The 26,778-nt window shown below is 39.5% G+C and overlaps 2 protein-coding genes across 6 annotated transcripts in view; one reads left to right on the top strand and one right to left on the bottom strand.

Moving 5' to 3' along the window:
* The window catches only part of CFAP97 (cilia and flagella associated protein 97), a 36,014-nt gene extending 15,212 nt beyond the window's left edge, over positions 1–20,802 (bottom strand). Inside the window, exons 1-2 of one of the 2 annotated variants that reach the window (XM_012784925.3) lie at positions 20,597–20,802; positions 10,902–11,953 (exon numbers count right to left, since the gene is read on the bottom strand). In XM_012784925.3, the coding sequence (XP_012640379.1) occupies positions 10,902–11,937 (1,036 nt within the window). In that variant the 5' untranslated portion in view covers positions 11,938–11,953; positions 20,597–20,802. Of the gene's footprint in view, positions 1–10,901; positions 11,954–20,212 lie in introns of both variants that reach the window. The other variant, XM_012784924.3, reaches the window with a different exon arrangement.
* Positions 20,803–20,915: 113 nt separating this feature from the next.
* The window catches only part of SNX25 (sorting nexin 25), a 115,152-nt gene continuing 109,289 nt past the window's right edge, over positions 20,916–26,778 (top strand). For 3 of the 4 annotated variants that reach the window (XM_076010678.1, XM_076010677.1, XM_076010676.1), the window contains exon 1: positions 25,357–26,079. In XM_076010678.1, the coding sequence (XP_075866793.1) occupies positions 25,663–26,079 (417 nt within the window). In that variant the 5' untranslated portion in view covers positions 25,357–25,662. Of the gene's footprint in view, positions 20,981–25,356; positions 26,080–26,778 lie in introns of those variants that run through there. The other variant, XM_076010679.1, reaches the window with a different exon arrangement.

Raw genomic sequence — 26,778 nt, 5'->3', positions numbered from 1 at the left:
AAAAGGTGATGAGGTATATGCCTTGTTTCCTGGAACACATGTGCTTAGAACCCCAAGCCACCATGTAAGACATCCAACTACTCTGAAGCTTCCTCAGAGGAAAATGAGAAGAAACAAAGAGGAAAAGGAGAGGCCACATGTGAGCCCTCTGGTCAGTATAGCTGATCTTCAGGTTGTCCCAAGTCTAGGCACCTGACATGTGAGTAAACAAGTACTCAGATTATTCTAGGTGTTTGAATCACCCCTACCTTTGAGTCTCTCTATCCCCCCGGTGTTGGGGTAATTTGTCATGCAACAATAGTAACCGATTATTTCAACACTTTTATTTTTTTTTTTTATTTTTTTATTTTTTTTATTTTTTAATTAGGAACCAAGTTTTCTGCTAATTTCAACACTTTTAAAAAAACACTGTGTGACGAACAAAATATCTGTGGGCCAAGCCAAGTGCAGTACACAAGTGCAGTACACAATTGTCTGCTTTTGATTATCAATCTTTAGCGGGAACTGTGGGTTTGTCTAGTTGTTTTGCTTTTATCATGCATTTCAAATCAATGGCATTATCTTTTTGGTGTATTTGGCTCATTTACTAATGTAATACACCCTTCTTTGTCCCTTTTCATGCTTTTCACATCTTGAATTCTATTTTGCACACTAATAGTATTGATAGTTCTACATTGTCCTTGTTAAAGAAGATATACCTGGCCTATCTTTTCCAAGCCCTTATTTTCATTCTTCCTATACTATCTTAAATGTCTTTTTAGGTTGAACTTTGTTTTACTTTTTTCCCCAATTCAACTGGAATTTATTGAGCACCTATAGTTGGCACAACAGAATCTCTATCAGAAAGGGCTAGTGTGTTGTTTTACTACGGTAAAATACATAGAACACAAAATTTACCATTTTAACCATTTTTAAATGTGCTGTTCAGTGGTGTTCAATACATTCATAATGTGCAACCATCACCACCATTCATCTCTGCAACTCTTTTCACCTTATAAAACTGAAACTCTACTCATTAAATGGCAACTCCCCATGCCCTTTCCCCTACCCGCTGGCAACCACTAGTCCATTTTGACTATTCTTAAGTACCTTGTCTAAGTTGAATCATACAGTATTTATCTTTTACAGACTGGCTTATTTCACTTAGCATAATGGCCTCAAGGCTCATCCTTGTTGTAGCATATGTCAGAATCTCATTCATTTTTAAGGCTAAATAATATTTCTGCTTTAAGTTTTTAATGCACTCTGATGACATCTTCTGATAAGTTAAAACCATCTGATTATATTGTTTGACCACTTTTCCTACAATCTTACTTTTTAAAAAAATATATATTTTTTGCTATTTCTTTTTTCTCATTCTTTTCTCTTTTGGAAGACTGACTAAGTTTAAATAATTTTTTTCTCTAAATTTTTTTCTGAAATTTTGTAGTACTGTGAATACTAAAATCATCTATTCTAGTTCTATTCTTCCAGAAGTTATTAAATGCTTGCTTTGGTCTGAAGATTCCTTTACACTCCTAAAGATTAAGAACCCCGAAGAATGTTTATACAGGTTACATCTATGAATATTTACCATGCTAGAAATTAAGTGAAAAATTTAAAGATATTAATTCCTCTAAAAATAAAAATAAACCTTATTAAATGTTAACGTTTTTAAAAAATAAAAAAAACTAGTTGAGTGGTAGTTTAGCCATTTTGCAAATCTTTTAATGCTGGCTTGATAGAAGGCAGCCGGTTTCTTATAGCTGTGTCTGTACTCTGTTGTGCTGCTACTGTCAGGTAGCCCCTGGGAAACTCCACTGTACACAAATGGCAGCAGGAGAATGTAAAAAGCAAATCAAGGCTTAGTTTTATTAGTGAAAATAGTTTTGTCCTCATAGATCCTAAAATCAAGCTTGCAAGCTTGCTCTTCAACAGTTATAAGTACTGCATTCTTTATGAGTCTGGTGCATGGTGCACTCTCTGTTGATTTTAGCTTTTCTCAAATATTTGGTAATGGTTGGTAATGGTCAGAGGGTATTGAGATTTCCCATAGCTTGCTAGAAAGAAAGGATAAAACATGCTGCCAGCTAAGTCATGCTAGTAGCTTTCTGCTCAGTATAGGCATCTCCTTACAGAATACAACAGGATCTGTACTTGAACAAGGCACTTCAATCTCTCCTGTTGGTATCATTTTAGCAAAAAAGTTAGCCGGTTTCTTTGCTCATCAATGCTTCCTTTATCCCATTTCTTTCTCTTATATTCATTTTTCTTCTCAAAATATATCCTGTAGTGATTATGGTCTATATGAGTCTATATGATAAATTTTGAAGCCCTACATTTCTAAAATGTTTTAAATTTTGCCCTTTCAGATCCTGACCTAATTTTATCTATACAACGTATGACACACCTTGAAATTTAGTCTTTTTAATTTCTTCAATGTTCCCCAAATATGTGAGATTCATGCCATAACCTGAGGTCTAAATTTCTGTTTACTACTCCATTTTCTAGTGCCCTCTGTGCCTACTCACGGATTTATAGCTCAAGGTCAAAGATCTAATTCCAACCATTCCCTTTCAACATTTACATAGCAAAGGCAGGTTTGAGGTGGGAGTGGGAAATTCCTCAAATCAGCCAGCCTTGAGCTAGAAGATCTCCTCCCATTCTAATCACTAATCTTTGTTATACATTAACTGCGTTCTTTATAGTCCTATACTTAACTCAGAACAGATGGCACAAAAGACCCCAAGACTGTTATCATCTTCAGTATGGAATGTTACATATCCTGAAAGAAAAAGACCACCTTGTATAATCAGACTTTATAACTATGCATTAAGCCTCTTATAGAAAGATGCTGAAGGTCGGGCAAGGTGGCTCCCGCCTATAATCCTAGCACTCTGGGAGGCTGAGGCGGGGGGAGGATCACTCAAGGTCAGGAGTTCAAAGCCAGCCTGAGCAACAGCTAGAGAGACCCCAGTCTCCACTAAAAATAGAAAGAAATTAATTGGCCAACTAAAAATATATAGAAAAAAATTAGCCAGGCATGGTGGCGCATGCCTGTAGTCCCAGCTACTTGGGAGGCTGAAGCAGGAGGATTGCCTGAGCCCAGGAGTTTGAGGTTGCTGTGAGCTAGGCTGATGCATCACAGTGAGACTCTGTCCCCCACCAAAAGGAAAGAAAGAAAGAAAGAAAGAGAGAGAGAGAGAGAGAGAGAGAGAGAGAGAGAGAGAGAGAGAGAGAGAAGGAAGGAAGGAAGGAAGGGAAGGAAGGGAAGGAAGGAAGGGAAGGAAGGAAAGGAAGGAAAGAAAGAAAAGAAAGATGCTGAAATTCTGTTAAGCTTCCCTGAACTTTGTCTGTATAAACGATCCCAAACATCTACAATTAGGAACACTGACTTCCATTCTTTGGAATCTGTTTCCCAGGTAAGTGTCCTCAAACTTTGCACTAGAATAAAAACTCTCTTTAAACTAGATTCTGAGCCTTTTGATTCTTTTAGATTGAAATATCTGTCCTTAAGCCTGTGAAAACGTTTAAATTGAGAGGACATGGAGAGTACGCTGCATCCCTTCTTCAGCTGTTCTCCGATAGGATCACATGTTCTCTACCACTGTTGCCTTCCTCCACATTAAGAGAATTTATCATCTAAGAAAGTGGAAAAAGGCTGTGAAGAAATTAGGTGAGCTAAAGAGGCCTAGACACGCCCATTTAATAGAAGTTGAAAGTGATAAAGTGTACTGAGAGATTAATGCAGAAAAGGCACAGGCCTGGCCATGCATATGTCTCCATCTACCGTGACTGCAGCTGACTTATATGGGAGAAAATAAAGAAAACTTATGAAATTATTCTTGGATCTAAAAAGCTTCATTGTGTAAATTGAGCTTGAATAATAATTTTGAAAAGCTATAGAAATACCTTATATAATGGACTAACAGTCATAATTAGTATTTAAAATGCCTTATTATTAGAAAGAATCTTTGGTGTTATGTTACACTATGGACTCCAATAACAGATACACTAACTGGCAAAATGCCACCTTTATTCCTGTGCCTTAAAGGCCCGAGCCCCACTTACTGGCAAGCCTCTTAGATCAGGGGTTCTCTACTGTGCAGCAGTATGAAAAACTTTTCCTTCTACATTTCAGCTCAGCCTCAGTGCTGAACACTTCAAAACTATTTCGATTTAATTATAGTTGAGATCTTGAGGTGGATAATTTTTCAGGAATTTGAGGTAGATTATTTTTCCCCTTTAATACTTGAAAATACATAGGTTCTCTATAGCCACATAAGTTTCCAAAATGGATTAGATATAAAGAGTTGAGGAATAGCTGTATTTATTTTCAATGGAACCAAATTGCTTAGTGTCTTTATATTCAGACTACAGTTCCTGGGTTAGCAGCATTGGTATCACCACTGGGAGCTGGTTAAATGAGTAGCTAATGGGGCTCTTACCCTAGTTTTGCTGAACCAGAATCTGCATTTTAACAGGATCCACAGGTGACCTGTATTCATATTAAAGTTTGAGAAGCTCTAATGAACAAGGTTGGTTGTCCAATTAGCATACATTCCTACTTCCCTCCTAATTAACATCCCTGATTTGTGTGTGTGTGTGTATTTTTTTTTCTTTTTTTAAGAGACAGGATCTCACTATGTTGTTCAAGATAGCCTCAAACTCCTGAACTCAGGCCATCCTCCTGCCTCACCCTCCCAGGAAGCTGGGACTACAGGTACCTGGATCCTAATTTTTTTTTTTTCTTTTAGATATCTATCCCTTTCCCATGAAATCATATCCTTCAGGAAAGCTGACTCCCTCTCCTCCCAACTCCAATACCTAACTCCAGGGTGAGTAGGGGCCAATGACTAGTTCAAGAATGAGGGTATAACCCAATTCTGGGCAATGAGACATAAGTAGAAGTCAACTGTGGGTGCTTCTTTCTAAAGTTTCCTTCATTCCAAGAGACTCAGAGGAAAAGAAAGTTTCCCTTTCTCTGGACATTGTCACGCATGAATACAAATACTGAAAACTGCTGCAGACATCTCCCAGCAGCCTAAGAATGAAGCTATCACCAGGGCTGGAGGAAGGGAGTGATGATAGAACTTGGGTCTCTGACGACATTTTTAAGTCCTTGAATCAATCAACCCTGAAGCCTGATCTATCTTTGGGCTTCCTACTGTATGGGAAATATTGTTTCATTAGGAATTTCTCTTTCTTGCATTCAGAATCATCCTAGATAATCATTGGTGACCCTGAAGAAAAAACTCAGAAATCAGATTATTTTCTGTTACAGATAGTTTTTTAAAAAACTTGACAGTTCTAAGAGTCAAGTGTTTTCTTCCTAAAAGAAGGGTTTTTTTAAATTTTTATTTTGGCTGAGACTATAATTTCTCCTTTGTGTCCCCTCTCTTGCCCTCATTCCTAGGATACTATGGGGCTTATAATTTGTGAAATCACATAGTACTTACGTTTTTCTAAGATCTGGAACAAGGCAAGGATGCCCACTTTCACCACTGTTATTCAACATAGTACTGGAAGTTCTAGCTAGAGCAATCACATAAGAAAAAGAAATAGGAGGCATCTAAATTGAAAAGGAAGAAGTCAAATTATCCTTGTTTGCAGACAATATGATATTCTATCTAGAGAAACCTAAAGATACCACAAAAAAACTACTCCTAGTGATAAATTCAGTAAAGTTGAAGATACAAAAAGAATATACAAAAATCAGTAGCATTTCCATATGCCAACAGTAAAAAATCTGAAAAAGAAACCAAGAAAGTAGTCCCATTTATAATAGCTACAAATGAAATAAAATACCTAGGAATAAACATAGCCAAAGAAGTGAAAGATCTCTTTAAGAAAAACTATAATAAAACTACAAAACACTGATGAAAGAAATTGAAGAGGATACAAAAAAATGGAAAGATATTTCATGCTCATGGATTGGAAGAATCAATATTGTTAAAATGTCCATACTACTCAAAGCAATCTACATATTCAATGCAATCCCCATCAAGTACCAATGACATTCTTCACAGAAATAGAAAACATAATCCTAAAAATTATATAGAACTACCAAAAACTCAGAATAGCCAAAGCCATTCAGAGCACAAAGGACAAAATTGGAAGAATCATATTACCTGACTTCAAATTATACTACAGAGCTATAGTAACCAAAATAGCATGGTAATGGACATTGGTCTGGGCAAGAACCACAAAAAGAATGAAATCCTGCCATTTGCAACAACATGGATGGAAAACATTATGTTATGTGAAATAAAGCAAGCACAGAAACACAAATCCCACGTGGTCTCAACAATATATGGGAGTTAAATATTAAAAGCAACTGATCTCATGGAGACAGAGAATAGAATGATGGTTACTAGAGGCTGGGATGAGTAGCAAGGATTGGGAGATAAAATGGGAATGGTTAATGGGTACAAAAATATAGATAGATAGAGTGAGCGATATCTGATAGCACAACCAAACTGAATATAATCAATAATAAGTTAGGGTATACTTTAAAATAACTAAAAGAGTAGAATTTGAATGTTCTCACAAAGTAACACAAAGTAACAATAAATGTCTGTGTTGATGGATATCCTAATTATCCTGATTTCATTAATTGACACTGTATGCCTGTATCAAATAAAACATGTACCCTTTAAATATATAACTACTATGTACCCATAAAAATTAAAAATAAAATTTAAAAAATTAAAAAAAATACTACTTATAAAATTAAAAAATGAATCAGTGGGCCCTTAAAATAAAAATTACGATTTAGTCAAACAAGCTCACTATTTAAAAACATATATAAAATCTACAAGTCATATTATACATTTTTATTTATCTTTCATTCTTTTTTTAACCTAATTTTGTAAGAAAATTTTATAATGCCTAATGTTAGGCTGCTACTTTTAAACACATATAAGTCATAGTAAAAATTGAGAGCAATGAATATAGCAATAGAAATTTGACACAAGAAAAAAGCAAATGTATCAAGATATAAATTATTATAAAATATTAGTGAACACTGCATTATCTCATGAGATGGAGTTTTATGATTTAGTTTCAACCACTGTCCAATTTTTGCATTACAAATAGTATTGTCAAGAACAATTCTGTCACTTCATGGAAAACATTCAACAGTATTTGTTGCAAATTATACAATTTGAGCTTTTTAGCAAAAATTAGTATTTTTGGTACACTGATATCTGCCACCATGAGTTTGACAGCTTCCTAAGAGCTTTCTGGTATTTGTATAGTGTATTATGGCCGGGCGCGGTGGCTCACGCCTGTAATCCTAGCATTCTGGGAGGCTGAGACTGGCGGATTGCTCGAGGTCAGGAGTTCAAAACCAGCCTGAACAAGAGCGAGACCTCGTCTCTACTATAAATAGAAAGAAGTTAATTGGCCAACTAAAAATATATAGAAAAAATTAGCCGGGCATGGCGGTGCATGCCTGTAGTCCCAGCTACTCGGGAGGCTGAGGCAGGAGGATTGCTTGAGCCCAGGAGTTTGAGGTTGCTGTGAGCTGGGCTGACGCCAGCACTGACTCTAGCCTGGGCAACAGAGTGAGACTCTGTCTCAAAAAAAATTGTATAGTGCATTATGAAATAAGTAAACATTTGTAAGCTTGGTTAAACAATATTTTCCAAATAACTTGTTACAAAGCCACACATGGGTACAAAAAGATACATTCAAAATAAGAAAGATCAATAAATTTTAATATAATAGACTATGAAAAGTACATTGAGATTAATTTCAGGTTCAACACAACTAACACTCAAGAAACTATTACTTGTGGTATCAAAGGAAAAAAATCCACAATTAACTGAAAGGTTATTAAATAGTAGTTAAAATATTCCTCCATTTTTAAATCACACTTTCTGTGCACAGAGATTTTCTTTACATACTTCAGCCAACAAAATATAGCATAACAGATTATATCAGAAGCTGATTTGAGAATCTAGCTATCTTCTATCAAACCAGATATTAGAGATTAGCAAACTCACTTATTTTTATGAAATATAGCTGTTTCATGAAACATAATACTTATGTTATATAGTAACTATATAATGGGTTTATTACTATTATATGGATTCATATTTTTAAGTATCTGATTTAATTTCTAATATGGTAAATATTTTTATATATAAACCATAACCTATTATAAACAAAAGCTCTTTGGGGTCCTCAATGATTTTTATGAATGTAAAAGGGTCCTAAGGCCCAAAAGTTTGTAACCTGTCAGCTAATGCCTTTAGGCTGGTGTTGGAGATCCAGAAGAGAAGTTGATGCAGCCTTTGCATGATGAATCACACAACCCAGCTTAACTAATGAACATACAGGCTGGAAAATGGCCTTAACATTTAAAAGAAAAAAGTGGAAATTGTTACAATAGGAGACTTAATAAAAAATTACAGATTTTACCTAAAGAGGAATATTAATCAAATGTTTTAAAGACTATAATGCACAAGTAGGCATAGACTTATTCTATATATTTCAGATGGCAAATCTAAGATGCATGGGTATTTCAGTGAAATATTTCAGTGAAACATATGAAATATATTTCCTGACCAGCAGAGCTGTGCAACAGCAGCAGCTTCCCAAAAGTCCCTTCGGTCAACAAATATTGTCTATTATGTACCAATACTTACTATATTTGGGGATTCCACCAAGAAATAAGATCCTGCCTTCATGTTGCTTACATTTCAATGTGAGACACAGGCAAACAAACTGTACTGATTCCTGGGTCTGGTAAGTATTCTTATGGAAGGAAATAGACTTTTGTGAGACTGAGGCTGGTAGGGGGCTGTAAGGCTACCACAGGTAGGATGCTCAGAAGTTGTCTCTCTGATGAGGTGTAATATAAGCTGAGACCTGAGAAATAGGGGGAAGCAGCCTATACAGAGAGAAAAGGCCATAAGTGCAAATACTCCATAAATAGAAAAGAATTTGAGAGTATTCAAATTCTTTGAAAGAAGTGTAACTGGAGCACAGTGATACGACATAAAATTGGAGAGGTAGACAACATCCACATAATGTAGAGCACAGTTCTCATCAATAGCATAAATGATGCCACAGATTGATTGATAGATCCGTAGATAGATAGGAAAGGAAGGCAGAAAAAGAACAAAAGAAGAAAGGAATCCAAGATGTGGCATATTCCACAGAAAAAATTGTTCAGAAAGTCTATGTTATTTGAATGAACGAACAGTTTGAAGAACATACTGTAGAGCACAGTTCTCATCAATAGCATATTAGACCAACTGTATCAGAATCCCTTCCGGTGGGGCCTAGGAATCACTATTTGTTTTAAGAGTCCTCTGGGTGATGCTAATGTACTGCCTGGGTTAAGAATCACCGATATACAGTCTGTTAGGCTATGATAAGGAGTTTGGATTTCATTTTTAATATAAAAGCAAGCCACTGAAAAGTTAAGAAGGAAATTAGTAGAATCAATATATGGTTTTCGTTTTTAAATTTACTTTATTAAAAGGCCACTCTGGTTGTTATGGGAAGAAGTAGAGAGCAAGAATACAACACTTTTCAATCCTGAAAGTTTTAAGAGATTTAATAAGCATTAATCAGGAAAGATATATGGGGTAAAGGCTTAGTTGGTGATGGCCAATACCAAGAGTATAATTTTCAGAGACACTAAACAAACAATAGGTACAATTAGAGCAAAGAGAAAAGAAAACCTACAAAAGAAGGAACATCCACAGGGGTGAACTATTCCTAAACATACTTTATTAACTTGATAATACAAGTTAATTGGCTAAGTAAGGTATTTATTTATGCCCTTACATTGCCACCATATGTAAATTATATAGCTAAAAACACATTCTTCAACATTTCAAATGAAGGCAGAGAATGGACTTAAAAATTTATCCTCATCTGAGTTGTAAGTCCAATATTTTTACAGTTATATTAACTATCTAAAGATAATGTTTAAAGTTGCTTTGATTTCACCTGGAATATTCTGTTCCTTTCAAACTAAAAATGAAATAATAATAAATTGATACAGAAATAAAGCAATAAAGATTCTAATTAAAAAATGCCTTATATCTTAAAACAATGAAAACTTTATGCTATTTCATCAATTGGTAATTATTATTATTTTTATTTTAGGGTGGGGGTGAGGGAGCAGAGTCTTGCTCTGTTGCCCAGGCTAGCGTGCAGTGGCATCATCATAGTTCATGGCAACTCAAACTCCTGGCTCAAGCGATCCTCCTGCCTCAGCCTCCTGACTAGTTGGGACTACAGGAGCATGCTACTGTGCCTGGCTAATTTTTCCTATTTTTAGTAGAGACGAGTCTTCTCTTGTTCAGGCTGGTCTTGAACTCCTGAATTCAAGGGATCTTCCTGCCTCAGCCTCCCTGTAATCCTGCTAGGATTATAGGTGTGAGCCACTGTGCTGGGCCCTTGGTGATTATTTTTAACCTTTAACTTAAAATCTGAATAGACTCCTATGTTTATGCTTCTTTGCCAGTTTCTTGTCACTTTTCCTGATATGAAGACAACACATCAGATCATTTTAATCTTAGTGCTGTTGCCTTTCCTTTCTAAAGAAGAAAGTGAAACATGCCTGTATCTCTTATAAAAGTAGGAAAACATTTGGCTCCACCTGTCTCATTTATCTTATCCATCTGTTCCCTCTAGGCATTTTGAGTTTGGAAGGCACTAATATAAAATTAGTGAGAAGGCTCTAGTCCTACTTGATTAGTTTTACAGTATATATCTTACCTGATAATACAAATGATATTGCAGATTGTTTCTGTGCTAAAATGGAATATTTGGTAAATTATTTATAATATCAATCATCTTAAACAATAAAAAATTATCTACTAGAAAAATCAATACAAATTCATAGCATTTAATATTTATGCTTAATATATAATAATATGCAATTTTTTTTTAATTACCTTTCAAAAGATGATTCAGGTCCATTGTGTCATGTAAGACTTTTTGTTTACACCGGGAGTCTAAATTGGAATCTAACGCTGAAGACTTTGTGGTGAGATTGGGCCCATGTTTTTCTTTTTCTTTTTTGGCTGATTTTGAATATTTTGATTTAGTTTTTAAATCCTCAACATCTTCATATACTTCTTGACTCACATTTTCTTGCTTTTTAACTTTTACTTTTTGATCATTTGATGCACCCAATTCAAAAGACTGAACAGGGCTGATGTCCGGAGTTGATAAAGGAGTTACATCAGTCACAGTATCTTCAGATTCCTCAGTGTACCCACCAAATTTTGGTTTAGTACTTGAAGGTTGTGTTTCTGTTGATTTTATTCCTGGCTTATCTTTATGTTTTGGTGAAAAACGTGTCACAGTAGATACATGCTTCTTTGATGATGGCTGTGAATCAGATATGCAGTTATCACACCCTGCATCTGAACCATCTGTATCTGAACTTGAAGATGAGGAAGATAAAGAAGAGGAAGAGGAACTAGTTTTGGAATACTTTTTACTAACACTTTTTTTAAAGTTATTAGACAGTTTAGCTGACTTGGACCTTACATGGAGCCTTTTCCCATCATCACTGCTTTCCTCTCCATCTGTGTAGTAATCATCCTCACCTTCTTTTACAATTTTGGGGATTGCATTTGGAATATGTATTTTATGTCCTGTTGTAGAATCATAAAATTTTTTTGATCTTGAAGGAGTCGTCAATGATAAAGAACTTCTGGTTTGTGTAGTATCATTCTCTACTGGGTGGTCTTCTAGGGGGACTTTTGCTTTTCTTTCATTTCCCTTCTCAGTAAGATGATTTTCCTTTGTTTGTACTCCAGTTTGCAAGTTTACATTTTCTGTATCTTTATCTATTATCTCTTTAGGGTCATCATCTTGCTTGTCAAAAACTGAGTTACTTTCACATTTCTTTGCTTCTTCAAAGTCACTGTCAAAGAAAGAATGGTCCACTTCACCATCTGATATATCTTCGAACCGATCCATGATGGCAAAAATATATCTGCAAAGGAATAAAATGTAACTATCAGACTAAACAGTAATTTGCAAATGCTTTTCATTTTTATATAGTAATTACATAATTTTCTCAAACTAAGAAATCTGATTAATGTATAAAGAGAAACATTACAAAACAAAACCAAAACCAAAAAACTCAGTGAAGTAACGATGTGGCTTTCAGGGTAATAATAAGTTGTGCCAATTTTCTGAAATATAAGTAAGTCTAATAGTTTAAGTTCACAAGAAAATAATAATAGATCATCAAGGCAAGGATATCACAAACATAGATAGCAAGTGGAACCCTAAGGAAAATCTGCCTTCTATAAATTAAGTACAATAAGATTTTAGAATAAGAATGGAGTTAAAACCTTCTAGGATTAGCTAAGCCAGCCCAAACACACATTATTCTAGTAGAAGTAGTGCAATGAAGATTTAACATTTCAGTTCTTGCTATCCTATTCTGCTCCTTTGCTGCAGTTAGTAAAGAAGGACCAGAAAGGAGGAGATAACTTCTGTTAAATGTAAAAATTCCTGCTGTACCTTCTTAAACAGGAACAAAAACACTAAGGCACATTTACAGGTTGCATAGGTAGCTTGGAGTCAACTTCTGAGTATTTAATCATAAACTGTAATACAATCAGACACAGAAGATGACACGAGAAGACCATATATGTGTCACTATGCTAAAATGGGTCTGTCATAAGAGATTTCATAACACAAAACCAACAGCTGACTAAAATAGAATAATCAAGGCATATTATTTAGACACAAGGAGTTAAATATTAGAAGAAATGGATAAAAATGTTCAAAGTAGTTGCCTATCGTGGGGCAGGGACCACTGTTTTTGTTATAGACCTTAAATTACTAGTTGACCTATAAATTCATGTATATACTACAATGATAAAAAATTAAAGTTTACTTAAAATATTTTAATACTTCATATAGTAGAAATTAAATCAGAAACATCACTATAAAGACATAACCTTTAAAAATATCTTTCTATCTCTGCTGTTACAATGATCTAAGCAGCAGTGTACATTATCTATAACTGATAATCTTGAGTTCAGAGTTGGACCTCTAATAGTATTCTCTATCCACTTAAAAAATAAAAAACCCCAGGACTCCCTAGAAGGCAGATGATTCCATTTCCAGAGCAAAAGAAAAAGAGCTGGAAGCCTCTTATTGTTGCCAGAAAACACAATATTCAAATATGCTTAGGGTAGTGGTAATGAAACAAAGAATCCATTTAAAGGGGCTTCCACTGCTCAACTTTGACAATTTAGCACTGAAAAACAAGAAAGAAAAAAAAGTACCTAAAAATGAAAAAATAATTCTATGGACAGCCATGAGTCCATGATGACATCTAAGAGTGACAAATCATATGAACTATGTTAAAGGAAAGGAAAAGCTATGCTCCAATGATAATATATAGCCAACAATGCAATTATGTGCTTACTAGGTTCATATTATAATTAATTCTATTTTATAACAAATCAGTTGGTAAAAGATTATGTAATTTGTATTCTAAACCAGACATAATACTCTGCAGCCTTTAATTGCTTAAGTGGCCCTGCAACCTAAGAAAGATATAAAAACAAGTACAGATATGATTTTGAAATTAATCAAACTTGTATTATTATTAAAATGATAGGTTAATATGATAGATTCAGGTATGTGTGGCAATACATTTTATCATCATTGGATAATTCTGTCTGTCTTTGAGGCTTCGATGAATTTAAGAGATTCTAAAGTAGTAGATTTATAAAAATTTAACTGTTTATAATCTATTTTTAAATGCTTCAGGGAATCTGAATGATTAATTCAGTAAGTTTAGACTTAGTACGTTTATAAACAGTATCTAAGTGATTAGGAAGATATACTTTGTAAGATTTTAAGTGTCCTTGTCAGGTGTTTGAGGTACTTAAGAAAATCAAATATAATAAAAAAATTGTACTATTAATCAAGTTTGCAAATGGTATACAATGTTCAAGGAAATTTAATATATTTTATAATCTAAGTGAAGATTAACTCAAATATGAGTGAGTTTTTAAATTCTAACACATGTAAGTAGATCTTAAAATTTAAGAAACAGAATATAAAATTTATACCTAATATTAAAATGAAAAATGTATTACTTTCCATAGCATAGATTAATATCCTCTTCACATTTTAAAATTCAAATTGACAGCCTCCTTCCCAAATCCTCAAAGAAAGATACTTAATAAGGTTTTAGGCATCCTGTTTATCCACATAGAAATCAAAGTCTGTTCTCTCAGGTAATTTATAAAAACTGAAACTTGTCTCTCTTTAATTAATTTTTGAAGCCTAAAAACTATAAACCCTTTGAATCAGTAACTTCACTTCTGGAAATTCATCTTAAGAATGTAACACTAAAAGCGAAATGGTATTAATTACACCATTACTTGTAATATTGAAAAAACTTGTATAGAAAAGTATGATTCCATCAAAATAATTATTTAGATTGGGGATCAGCAAACTACTATCTATGGACCAAATCTGGCCTGCTATCTGTTTTTGTAAATAAAGTTTTACTGGAACACAGCCCCACTCATGGGTGTAGGTATTGCTTCTGACAGCTTTCACACAACTGCAGAGCTAAGGAGTTATGACAGAGACCCTATGACCCACAAAGATGAAATATTTGCCATCTGACCCTCTACTGAAAAAGTTTGTAGACCCCTGACTTAGATGACATATCAACTTGAAAAATACAGAATACAAAATTGTTATCTATACTGGATCAATAATACAATTTCTACATTTAAACAAAAATTAGGGGGGAAAGAGGTAGAAATGAAGAGTTAATCTATTAAAAAAAAAAAACCAATCCCACTGAATTTTTTGTATTTCCATAATAGTGTCTGTGCCATAAATTAAGCAAATAAGTGATGAATGGAAGTCTGCTCAGCGTTTGAAAAAGAACTGAGTCAGACACACCCAGGCTCAAAACTTGATTCTGCCACCTGCAAATGGTTTCATAGCATAGCCCAGAGCAATACTTTGCTCTGGTCACAACCCAGTGTAAAATCAATTCAGTAGGTCACATCAATCACTAAACCAAGGAAAACAGTAGAATATACTATAATAATCAAGAGTACATTAAACATAAAAGTAACATTTCATGAAACTTTTGTTTGTTACTTAAATGCATTATGTGTTCTAGTCCTTGATATAAAAACTATTTCTTACTGAGGGTCTCAATGAAGGGTTTGAAATGCCACTGGTCTATGGATATGAGAAACTGTCATCAAAAGGTAATGTACTATAATGGATATATGAAGATGGAATGGAAGTTTAAACTTTGGGTGGTACTAGAGACAGTGTTAAGTGTCACAGGTAATATTACATTATCTGGCCGGGCGTGGTGGCTCACGCCTGTAATCCTAGCACTCTGGGAGGCCGAGGCGGGCGGATTGCTCGAGGTCAGGAGTTCAAAACCAGCCTGAGCAAGAGCAAGACCCCGTCTCTACTATAAATAGAAAGAAATTAATTGGCCAACTAATATATATAGAAAAAAATCAGCCGGACATAGTGGCACATGCCTGTAGTCCCAGCTACTCGGGAGGCTGAGGCAGAAGGATTGCTTGAGTCCAGCAGTTTGAGGTTGCTGTAAGCTAGGCTGACGCCACGGGACTCACTCTAGCCTGGGCAACAGAACAGAGAGAGACTCTGTCTCAAAAAAAAAAAAAATATTACATTATCTGGACAGATTCTGCTCTGCTAGTGGATTAAGGCCATACTGGAATGAATCAGGATCTGGAGTTTAACAAATGTTGTAATTTAAATTAAAAATAAGGAAGGAATGTTTTCTTAAAATTTGAAGAAACTGATATCAGAGAAAATTATTTAACTATAAAAGTGGATGATTAATTATAATGTCTGAAGAAATGAAGAGATACTAAGAATAATGAAAGAGCAATTTTCATTTTACTAAGACATAACAGAATTATAAGTTGCTATGAAAGCTTTGCCCAGAATTAGTATATTATTATATAAACTTATTAACAGACAATGTCTCTTTTTGATATTACTAGAAATATACTGATAGAAAAAATTAAGTTTTTCTAGTCAGTTAAAAAAAAAACTTAAAAATATAAATCAACCATCCAAATCATTCCAATCCATATCACTGTTAATAAATTGTTTAAATATTAAGGAAATAAAATGACTAGCATAAGTCAGTCTCACTTGTATTAGTGCAATATGCTATTCTACTACTAATAGCTAAATGTACTGAGTATTTACTACACGCTAGCACTGCTCCAAGTGCAGCTTTAAGGTTTTATCATTCTCATTTACCAATGAGGAAACTGAAGCAGAGAAAGAACTTACAAAAGTCACACAGCTACCAAGGGGCACAGCCAGGATTCTAAAGCAGGCATACTTTAGGGATCATGTTATTAACTACTGTTCTATTCTGCTTCTCAGGATGGTCCTTCATAAAATTAGATACTGAGATTTTTTTTTTTTTTTTTTGCTTTTACACATTGTGTTATCTATGATTTATTTGATGGCAAACAGTGGGCAAGATAAAACCCTCCCAAAACTTTTAAAAGAAAAATGGGACCTGTTTAGCAGTATGATTTTAGGAACTGTTGCTAAAAAGAGTAGTTTGTACAGTCAACATTAGATATACATGCCAGTGCTTGACACACATTTTGCTGGATGTTATGTGCCACGTAGCAGTTTTCCTCTAACAAAGTAAACTGGAACAAATCTCATTGGTGTCACAAATTAAATAAGCCAGTTACCCTGGGTAAATTAAAAAGCATTACCCTAGGTAACAAGAATTTAGAACTCTGAATTAACCAGTGACTATCCCAATCTGACCGTGTGACCAAACTCTTTCCCAAAATAATGAATTCCAAAGGTATTTCTGGCAAGGAGAGTGACAATTCTGTAAGTCGCTAAACTTGAAATGTTTCCAGCATGCCTGATTTTTATGTATGACACAGCACAAGAATTTCCCTCTTAGTGATCCCTGGTAACCTTGAATGAGACCCAGCTAAAGTTCCTCATGATGGTGTATGGTGCATAAGTGTTAGCGCTAATAATCCTCTTCTCAACCCCTATCCTCACAGTTCCCTAACAATCCTGAAAGGAAAAGACTTCAACCCCCTTGCATTAAGAATGAAGAAACTCGGCCAGGCATGGTGGCTCATGGCTGTAATCCTAGCACTCTGAAAGGCCAAGGTCAGGAGTTCGAAACCAGCCTGAGCAAGAGTGAGACCCTGTGGTGGCACATGCCTTTAGTCCCAGCTACTTGGGAGGTTGGGGCAGGACGATTGCTTGAGCCCAGGAGTTTGAGGTTGCTGTGAGCTAGGCTGATGCCACAGCACTCACTCTAGCCTGGGCAACAAAGTTGAGACTCTGTCTCAAAAAAAAAAAAAGAATGAAGAAACTAAGGCATGGCACATCCAAGTGACTTGACCAATTTCCATTACTAGTTTGTGGCAAGTCTGCCTTTTATGACTTTGAGATTTGTCAAACTTGTAAATAAAAGAAAGCTGAGATGGACAGGTGAAGCACTCAAGATAACAATGCTAGAAAGTAGAGTCAGGACTGGAAACCAGGCAGTCTGGCTGCAGAATCAGCACTCCTAATCATTATGCTACATTGAAACAAGCAGAGTAAAATTAATAAGCCAAAATCTTAGATAGAGAGATATTCCAGAACAGCTAAAATAATAGCACAATAATTGCACAGATACAGAATAGAGGAAGGTAAAAAGGGAAGGTACATTGAAGACCTCAGCTTAAAAAAAGAAGGTTCAGTTGAAAAAGATCTGAAACTCACCACGTGGCAAAAGTATAACTTGGAAACCAAAAAACTAGTATTTATAAAGTCATATCGGAATAGCAGTATACAGGCTAAAACAAGTTGCATTATATTCTACGTGGTCAAATGATTTCTTGAATGAAGATTTCCTTCTGGGTCTAGAAGGAAAGAGTGAAGAGTCTAGAATCTAAATCATGATAAATAGTTCAAAGAACAAAGATCTCATAGTGAGTAAAAATAATGACTACAAATATGTTCAAATACTTTCCTATCAGGACTGTAATATGCAAAAAGATTACAGGCCTCTTATTTGTGGTTCCAAGGTAGAAGTTGCATTAATACATGCAGTGCTTACAAAACCTGTCATGAGCTTAACGTAAGTACTGTTCAAAAGTGGAATGGGCTACTTTCTAAGATTCTGAGCCCCAGGTTACTAAACACTCTACAGCAAAGACTGGAGAATCACTTGTTGGGCTGCTGCATTAGGAGGATATATGATCTTTCTCAACCCTGAACTAGGTCTTAATCCCAAAGTATCCCTAAACTATCAAACAGCATTACATGATACAGAGAAATCTTTCATGAAAGGAGGAGTCAATCTGATGCAGCAAACTTCTTTGTTGTCTTAAAGAAATTGCCACAGCCACCCCAACCTGCAGCAACCACCACCCTGATCATTCAGCAGCCAGCAACATGGAGGCAGAATCTCCACCAGCAAAAAGATTATGACTTGGCCGGGCGTGGTAGCTCATGCCTGTAATCCTAGTACTCTGGGAGCCTAAGGTTGGAGGAACGCTTGAGGTCAGGAGTTTGAGACCAGCTTGGGTAAGAGCAAGACCCCCATCTCTACTAAAAATAGAAAGAATTTAGCTGGACAACTAACAACAGAAGAAAAAAAAAAATAGCCTGGCCTGGTAGTACACCCTATAGTACTACCTACTCAGGAGGCTGGGCAGAAGGATTGCTTGAGCCCAGGAGTTTGAGGTTGCTGTTGGCTAGGCTGATGCCACGTTACTCTACCTCAGACAACAGAGGTAGACTCATGTCTTAAAAAAAAGAAAAAAAGAAAAAGATTATGACATGCTAAAGGGTCGGAGGATTGTTAGCTTTTTTTATCAACAATGTAGCTTTTTTTATCAATAAGGTATTTTTTAAATTAAGGTATGTATATTGTTTTTTAGATATGTTATTGTACACTTACTTAACATAGTATAGTGTAAACATAACATTTATATGCACTGGGAAACCAAAATATTCACATGGCTTGCTTTATTGTGGTGCTCTAGAACCTAACTTGCAATCTCTCAGAGGTTTGCCTGCAGAAAGAACTGTTTACTTTCCCACAGTATACAACCCCTAGAGGTCTAAAACCCTTTTTTCCTTTGTTTTGTCATGCTTCCACAATTTACTGTCCTTTGTTAAAAATTGTATAGAAATTCTCAGGCCTATCAGCTTCTTTGGGTCTTCACTTCTTTCCTAGGAAAGGCCTGTGTCTGTAAAAATTAATGTCATATAAAATTTGTATGCCTTTTCTCCTGTTAATCTGTGTTATCAGTTTAATTTCCAGAGCCCCAGCTATAGAACCTAAGAGAGTATAGAGGAACTTTTTTTCTTCTCCCCTCCTCTACACTTGTCTCATTACCAAACTGGAGCTCCTGATGTTGTGCTCATCTTTATAACCTTCAGTGCATAAAGGAGGACCTGACAAACAGTCAAACAATGTTTACCTGACAAAGGAGTCTGGAGTTAGGAGATTTAAGATTGAGCCCTGGTTCTGCTCTCTGCTTGCTAGGTAGGCAGAAAATCACCTCATTTCCAACCTGGTTTCCTTGATAGTTTCCTGTTCTCCTCCCTCACCCCTCCACACACACACACACCAGAACCATCTCCTTCTGTTTCCACAGTACAGTCACGCAGTCCCCAAGAGTTGTAAGCCACCTGCATCCCTAAGTTGTAGCAGTTCTTGAGAGGTGGTACAGAGAGTCCGGTGCCTGGGAGATTTTTCAGGTGAAATTTAGGTTAATAGTATCCAAAAGATAGGGATATTATAAGGATTTAAACACTCAGGTGGTTTAACTTAATTTACAGTAAAATTTATCCAACAATCCCATCCACTAAGCAATCCTTTTGATAACTTTCACTTCAAAGTGAGTGAGACTCAACTTACAGAATAAGCAAGAAAATGGTGGCTTAACAAGGTAGTTAAGATTTTCTTCACAGCACTTTGGGAAAGGATAAAATTAAAGGCCAGTTCATAAGACCATTATAATTCTCTGGTGCTCAATCAAGACAGGTTCTTGCCAAAGCTGCCTGGGAGTCACTTGGACACACATCACTTGTATAGCTCATGCAGAACCGCCAATAGAAATACCAGTGCTTTCACTACACATTTTTAAAGTTAGATAAACAGTATAAAAAAGCCTCAATAAGATATCCAACTTGGTGCATGACAGTCTCAGCCCACCTGTTTTCCAGAACTCGAGGCTCTGTTCGCGACCCCCTCCTGACCTCGGGAGACAGCAGAAGATAAATGACAGCTCCTCAGGCCTGGGGTTCGCGTACGCGGAGATGGGCGGGAGCAGTCACAGCTCTGTGGGCGTCGCCACCACAACTCTACTTAAAGCCGATCCCGGCCCCAAGGCCCCACGCCACCCCGCACTCGTCTGGGGGGCGGGACAGGCCGTTTTGCTCCGGCCCCAGCGACCCGCCGGCCGCAGGCCCCGACGCCTTTGTTGTAGTTACACCGGCCGCCCGAGGGGCCGGCCCGGCTGAGAGGTGGCTGGGCGGAGGGCAGGGGCCCCGGCGGGCTCCTCCTTCCCGCCTCCCGCGCAGGCTTCGTTATACCAACCCCGAGTGCTCGCCGCCGCCTGGGTTCCGGAGGGGGAAACGGATGCCGAACGGAGAGGACGCTGGCGGGCGCGCCGCGGCCGGGGACGCAGCAGCGCCCGCGCGACGCTCGCCCGCGAGCCGAGGCCTCTGCCCCTCAAGCGGCGCCCGCGACTGGGGCCCTGACTAGCGCGCACGCGCCGAGGCGCTCCGGCAGCCCTGCACGCGGCCCGGGTGCGGCAGACTCGCGCTTCCGGAGGCGGAGAGGACGGAAAGGGAGAGGAGGGGCAGCGGGAGGCGCAGGGGCTTCGGCAGGGGCGGGGGCGCACGCCGGGCTCGCGCCGCTGCGCTCGGGCGTCACAGAGCCGGTGGGCCGCAGGCGGGCTCCGGGAGCGCCGACGGAGAGGTGAGGAGACAGAGCCATCGGTGCCTGACTGCCTCTTCCCGCTTCCCTGTTGAGGGCAGCGCGGGGAGGCCTAGTTGCTACGGTAGTTTAATGGGGAAAGCTGCTTTATTGTCTCGTCATTTCTTTACTAAAATAACAATGGTAGAGCCGGGCGCGGTGGCGCGCGCCGGTTGTCCCAGTTACTCGGGACGCTGAGGCGGGACAATGGCTTGAGCCCAGGAGTTCAAGACTAGCCTGGGCAACATAGCGAGACTCCGTTTCAAAAGAAAAAGAAAATCAAAACAATAATAAAAACGGAGGGTGGCTGTGTCTGTGATATTTTATATCAGCAAAGTTCAGTTCACACAACTAGTTTATTCCATGGACCAGGGACTGGTAACACGTTAGAAAGTCATTGGCCTGTTGGCAAATGAGGTACGCAGTTAAGGCAATCTAAGAAAAATGATCCCTGCAGAATATACTGAATGTCATAATTTCCCATTGTTGAATTTTAAAGCACATATTAGGTGTGGTAGAATAATGGCAGCCCTAAAGTGTCCACCTCCTGATCCCCAGAGCACAGGGCCATGTTACCTTACATGGCAGACAGGATCTAGCCGATAAAATTAAGGATCAAAATGGGAATATTAGCCTGGATTATCCGGTGGACCCAATGGGATGACCACACAAAGGATTGGAGTGATGTGAGGCAGAGGCAATGAGCCAAGGAATGCAGGTATCCTCTTGCAAGCTGAAAACCGGAGGAAACAGATTCTCTCCTGAAGTGTTGGGAAGAAACTCAAGCCTGCAAATACCTAGATTTTAGACTTATGACGTCCACAACTGTAAGACAATAAATTTGTGTTGTTTTAAACTACTAAATTTAATAATTTGTAATAATTTAGTAATTTGTCATAGTAGTAATAGCACACTAATACACAATTGTTTACATGAAAGTGCAAAGCAAGTAAGTATGGGTTTAATCCTATCCCATAGAGTAAGGAATTGTCTCTATTTTTGTTCTTCACCGTGGATTTTGTACTTGTTCATCTTAATTACCAAAAGTACAGAGAATCCTGTATTCTAAAGAAAGGGTTTCACTTAATTCTGCTTGATAAAATTATGCTGGCGCTACTTCTCAGGGATAGTTGTCTACCCTGTGGTCAAAAGTTTATACAGTAAAAATATGGTATAATAAAAATAGGGAAAAAAAGTTTATAAAGGACTTGAGTAGATATTTCTCGAAAGAAGCTATAGAAATGGCCAGCAAACACAAAAGATATTCAATATCACAAATCATTGGTGATAATGCAGTCGCTAATCATTGCATTAGGGAAATTCAAGTTAAAACCACAATAAGATACCACTTCACAACCACTAGGATGGCCATTATAAAAAACAAACAAACAGTAACAAGGATTGGCAAAGAGGTGGAAAGATTGAAACCCTCATGCACTGTTTGTTAGAATGCAAAATAGTGTAGCAGCTGTAGAAAATGGTATAGTATGTCCTCAAAAAATGGAACATAGAATTATATAACCCAGCAATTCTCTTCTGGATATATACCCAAAAAGAATTGAATGCAAGGTCTCAAACAGATATTTGTACACCAGTGTTCATAGCAGCATTATTCACTATAGCCAAAAGGTAGAAACAACCCAAGTGTTCATCAACAGATAAACAAAATGTGGTATATGCATACAATGGAATATTATTCAGCTTTGAGACCTGTGTTGCTCTGACTGCGCATTACAACATAAAGATGTTCTGCAAGACATACAGAATGGAAGGTGTGCTAGTGTTCTCCAGAGAGACAGAATAGGACAGATACACAGGTAGGTAGATACTGGCTTATTTGATTATGGAGGTTGAGAAGTCCCACAGCAGGCAGGCTAGAGACCTTGGGATACCATTGGCATGGCTCAGACCAGTTTGAAAGCCTCAGAACTAGGGAATTGGATGGTGGAACTCTCAGTATGAGGCTGAAGACCTGAGAACCCAGGCGCCAGTGGTGTAACCTGGAGTCCAAAAGCCAGAGAGTCTGGAGTTATGATGTCTAAGGGCACAAGAGTATATCCCAGCTTCAGAGAAGAGAGGAAACTGCCTTTTTGTTCTGTCTGGGTCCCCAGCTGATTGGATGGTGCCCACCCTTATTGAGGGCAGATCTTCCCCACCCAGTCCACTGTCAAACACCATTCTCCTTTGGAAACATCCTTACAGATACACCCAGAAATAATCCTTACCAGTTCTCTAGATAATACTTAATCCAATCAAATAACACCTAAAATTAACCCTTATCTTACCTCACTTCTCATTGTTCCTCAAACCATGCATGGGATAGAGGCCCAGCTAATATTTGCTAAAGAAATGGATGAAGTGTTAGTGCTGACTTAGCAATATATTTCTCCAAAGAAGATATACAGATATGCTTTGAGGAAGTTTTCAGACCATGGGTTTACATTTTTCTAGATCTACATTACTCTTGAAACCAATATGCTAGTGTATTGGAAAGACCGTGGTCTTAAGAGTTAGAGGCCTGCAATTCTCAATGTTAGACCGGTTTCCTTTTTACTGCTACAAGTTATGATCACAAAGCAACAAACCTACACTTTTTTTTTTTTTTTTTTTTTTTTGGAGACAGTCTTGCTCATGTCACCCCCACTAGAGTGCAGGGGCATCATCATAGCTTACTGCAACCTCAAACTCCTGGGCTCAAGTGATCCTCTTGCCTCACCCTTCCCAGTAGCTGAGACTACAGCAGGCACACTCCACTTTTTCTATTTTAGTAGAAATGGGGGTCTCCCTCTTGCTCAGGTTGGTCTGGAACTCCTGACCTGAATCTATCCTCCCACCTTGGCCTTCTAGAGTGCTAGGATTACAGGAGTGGGCCACCACACCCCACCAAACTAAACACTTTTAAGTATGGAATACAAGTGTTGGGCTCCTGAATTTAAACCTTGTTTTTTCTCCTCTGTAATATGAGATGACTAAATCACAGAGTTCTTAGGGAAGCATCGTGGCATAGCGACTAAATGCACAAGCTCTGAAGCTAGACCACGTGGAGTGATAACCAAATCCTGGCTTTATTATTTATTAGCTTTGTAACTTGGAGCAAGTTATTTCACCTCCTGTGCCTCAGTTCCCCATATGTTGATGGAATTAACAGTGTCAGGGTTGTTGTGAAGATTCAATGAAGTATGTTTAGTGCTTAGAACATTATCTGACACACAGTAAGTGCTTGATTAGTTACTAGTTCTGTGAACTAGAGTTTAAATTGGAAAATATATAAAGCCTTCAGGATACAGCCCCTGGCATGTAAATGATCAAAAAATATTGATATGATTGTAGGTGATAGCAAGCTACCATGCTTTATTTGAAATAATTTGGATTTGTAGCGTATACTTTGAGGCCCAATGGGACAAAAATTAGCAACTATTTTAGAGGCAAAAGAGCTTCTTCAAAATCAGTTATACTGCTTTATTTTTTTTAAGAAAAAGATAGGAAGGTAGCAATTGGCCTGGTAAAGTCACATCTAACATGAGGTACTCATTATCTCATTTTTGATTTGCAAGGCTTAGGAGAGAATGAAGTGCCCCATGAATACCAGTTAATATTAAAAACAAAAGATGCATCTGCTGCTTTATTGGTCTCACCACTAATTGCCAGTGTTTATGGAGCATATTGACATCTATCTTCTCAGCAAGCATAATGTAGATATTACCAGCTGGGACTATGATAGAAGAGGCAAATATGTACTCTAAAAATTGGACCACTTTTCTTTGCGTGGGCAATATCATTTGTACTGAATAATTGGCAAACACACACACACCCCAAAACCACAATTGGAGCCAAAGTAGCTGCATACGCCCAGTGGCACCAGCCAGACTTCTTCGGACCTTTCCATAACTAGGAATCGCAGGATTCAATCGCAGTACTCCTCCACATGTGTCTCATTCCTTACCTAAGGAGGCAGGGTGGGAAAGGGAAGGTTGTTAAAAAGAAACTGCTCAAAGTGAGGATCAGGAACGGTTGCCTATTTAATCTAAAGAGCAGGTTAAAACAAGGCAGAAATTTTGTGGGCAATAAGCAAGGCAAGGAGGTTACTTGTCCGTGGTGAGCGGAGAGCGAGAATTAAGGGATCACCTGAGCTGGAGTATCACAAATGCTTCTGACACCTGCAGCAAAATTTTCCATTAACAGACGGGAACCTGGGGGGAGGTGGGGAGGGAGGAGCGCGGGAACCAGCAGTTTCCTCGGCCTTCGGTCGGGCCCCTAGGGTGAAGCCTGCCCGGCGGACCCCGCCCCGCGCCGTGGGTGGGTACCTCCCAGCTGTCACTCAGCGGCCGCCGCCGCTCTCCGCCCCCACCCTGACACGCACTGCGGGGCAGCTCCCGCCCCGCGTCAGGCTTTGCCCGCTTCAGTCACAACACGGGCCGGCTACCTGGGCGCGTGCGGCCCGGTAGCTGCAGGCCCGGCGCCGGCTGGCGGCGCTGAGGGGTCGCCGGGAGCAGCTCGGCGGCGTCTGTGAGAGCCGCTCCCTCGGAGGGCCGCCGGCGAGGGCATGAGCGCGGGCTCCCTCTGCCTCCGGAGCGGCGGCGGGAGCGGCCAGGGGAGGAGGCGCCGCGCGGAGGCCACCGTCCAGGGCAGCGCCAGGGGACAGCAGGGCAGGAGATGTGCCTGTCCTTAGCCGCACAGGAAGCAGCATGCACCCCGATGTCACCCACAGCAGCGGCGCCGGCCTCAGCCCCGCGTCGGCCTCAGGCGTCGGCAGCCGTCCTGCCCCGGGCTCTGGGGCCGAGCGGCGGCCGGAGCCCCCGGGGGACGCGGAGGCGGCGGCGGCGGCGCCGAGGGGCCCAGGCAGCTGGGGCTGGCGGGTGCCAGCGGCCCTGGCTGCGCTTGCCGCCGTGGCCCTCTCCTTCCTGGGGCCCGGCTGTTGGCAGGCGGCGGGGCCGTGTACCGTCCTGCTCAGGCTCAGCCTGTACCTGAGCGGCGCCGCGGCCGCCTTCCTGCTGGGGACCCTAGTCGCCCTGGTCTGCCGGAGCCCACCAGCCGCGCCGCCCGACTTCACCGCCGCCTGGAGCCGGCTGGCGGCGACCACGGCCGCCCGCCGCCCGCCCGGAGTAAGTACGAGTCTCTGGGATGCCTCGCTCGCCCGCGGCCTCTGCCCGGCCCTCCCCGCTTCCGGTGCGAGCCGCCCGCTCCCGGGGACCTAGGTGGCCGTGGCGTGCCCTCCTTCGGGCCCGGCTCCCCTCCTCGAAGCTGGAAGCCGGAGAGCTGTGGGGCTGGGCTGCGTGGGCCCGGCGGGGGGACGCGAGCGGTCCCTCGCCCCCGAGGGGCTGGCTCTGGGGGGGTTGCCGAGATGCGCTTTATTGGGCTCTGTAGTTACTCCGCCGCCATCCTCAGTCCCAGCCGCGAGAGCTGAGGAGTCATTCCAGATCTTCGATGTTTCTGTGCAGTTAGAGTGGCAGGAAGGGGACACGGCAGTTGCCGTGGGCAGGCACTGCACTCGGTATTGGTTATCGCATCTGGTTCTCCTGGCCGTTCTCGGTGGGAGGTAACTTTATGACCGTTTGCAGATGAGGAAACTTGGTCAGGTCACCCACCCAGCCCCTCACCCCAAGCCGGTGTGCACTTCTTACACACCATGCTGCCTCCCACCATGTTGACGAGTAGGAACGCAGTCCGGGCTGGCTTCTGTGATTTGGAAAAGGATGCCAGAAAACACTGTAGTTCGCAGCAAAAGAAAAGCTCTTCTCAGTGCGGTATGGGACATCAGGGCTGTGGTTAGAGAATACAGGATAGAACAGTATTTTAAATGA

Source organism: Microcebus murinus, chromosome 15 (assembly GCF_040939455.1).
Source record: "Microcebus murinus isolate Inina chromosome 15, M.murinus_Inina_mat1.0, whole genome shotgun sequence".
Taxonomy (NCBI): domain Eukaryota; kingdom Metazoa; phylum Chordata; class Mammalia; order Primates; family Cheirogaleidae; genus Microcebus; species Microcebus murinus.
This window is presented reverse-complemented; position numbering and strand designations above follow the sequence as displayed.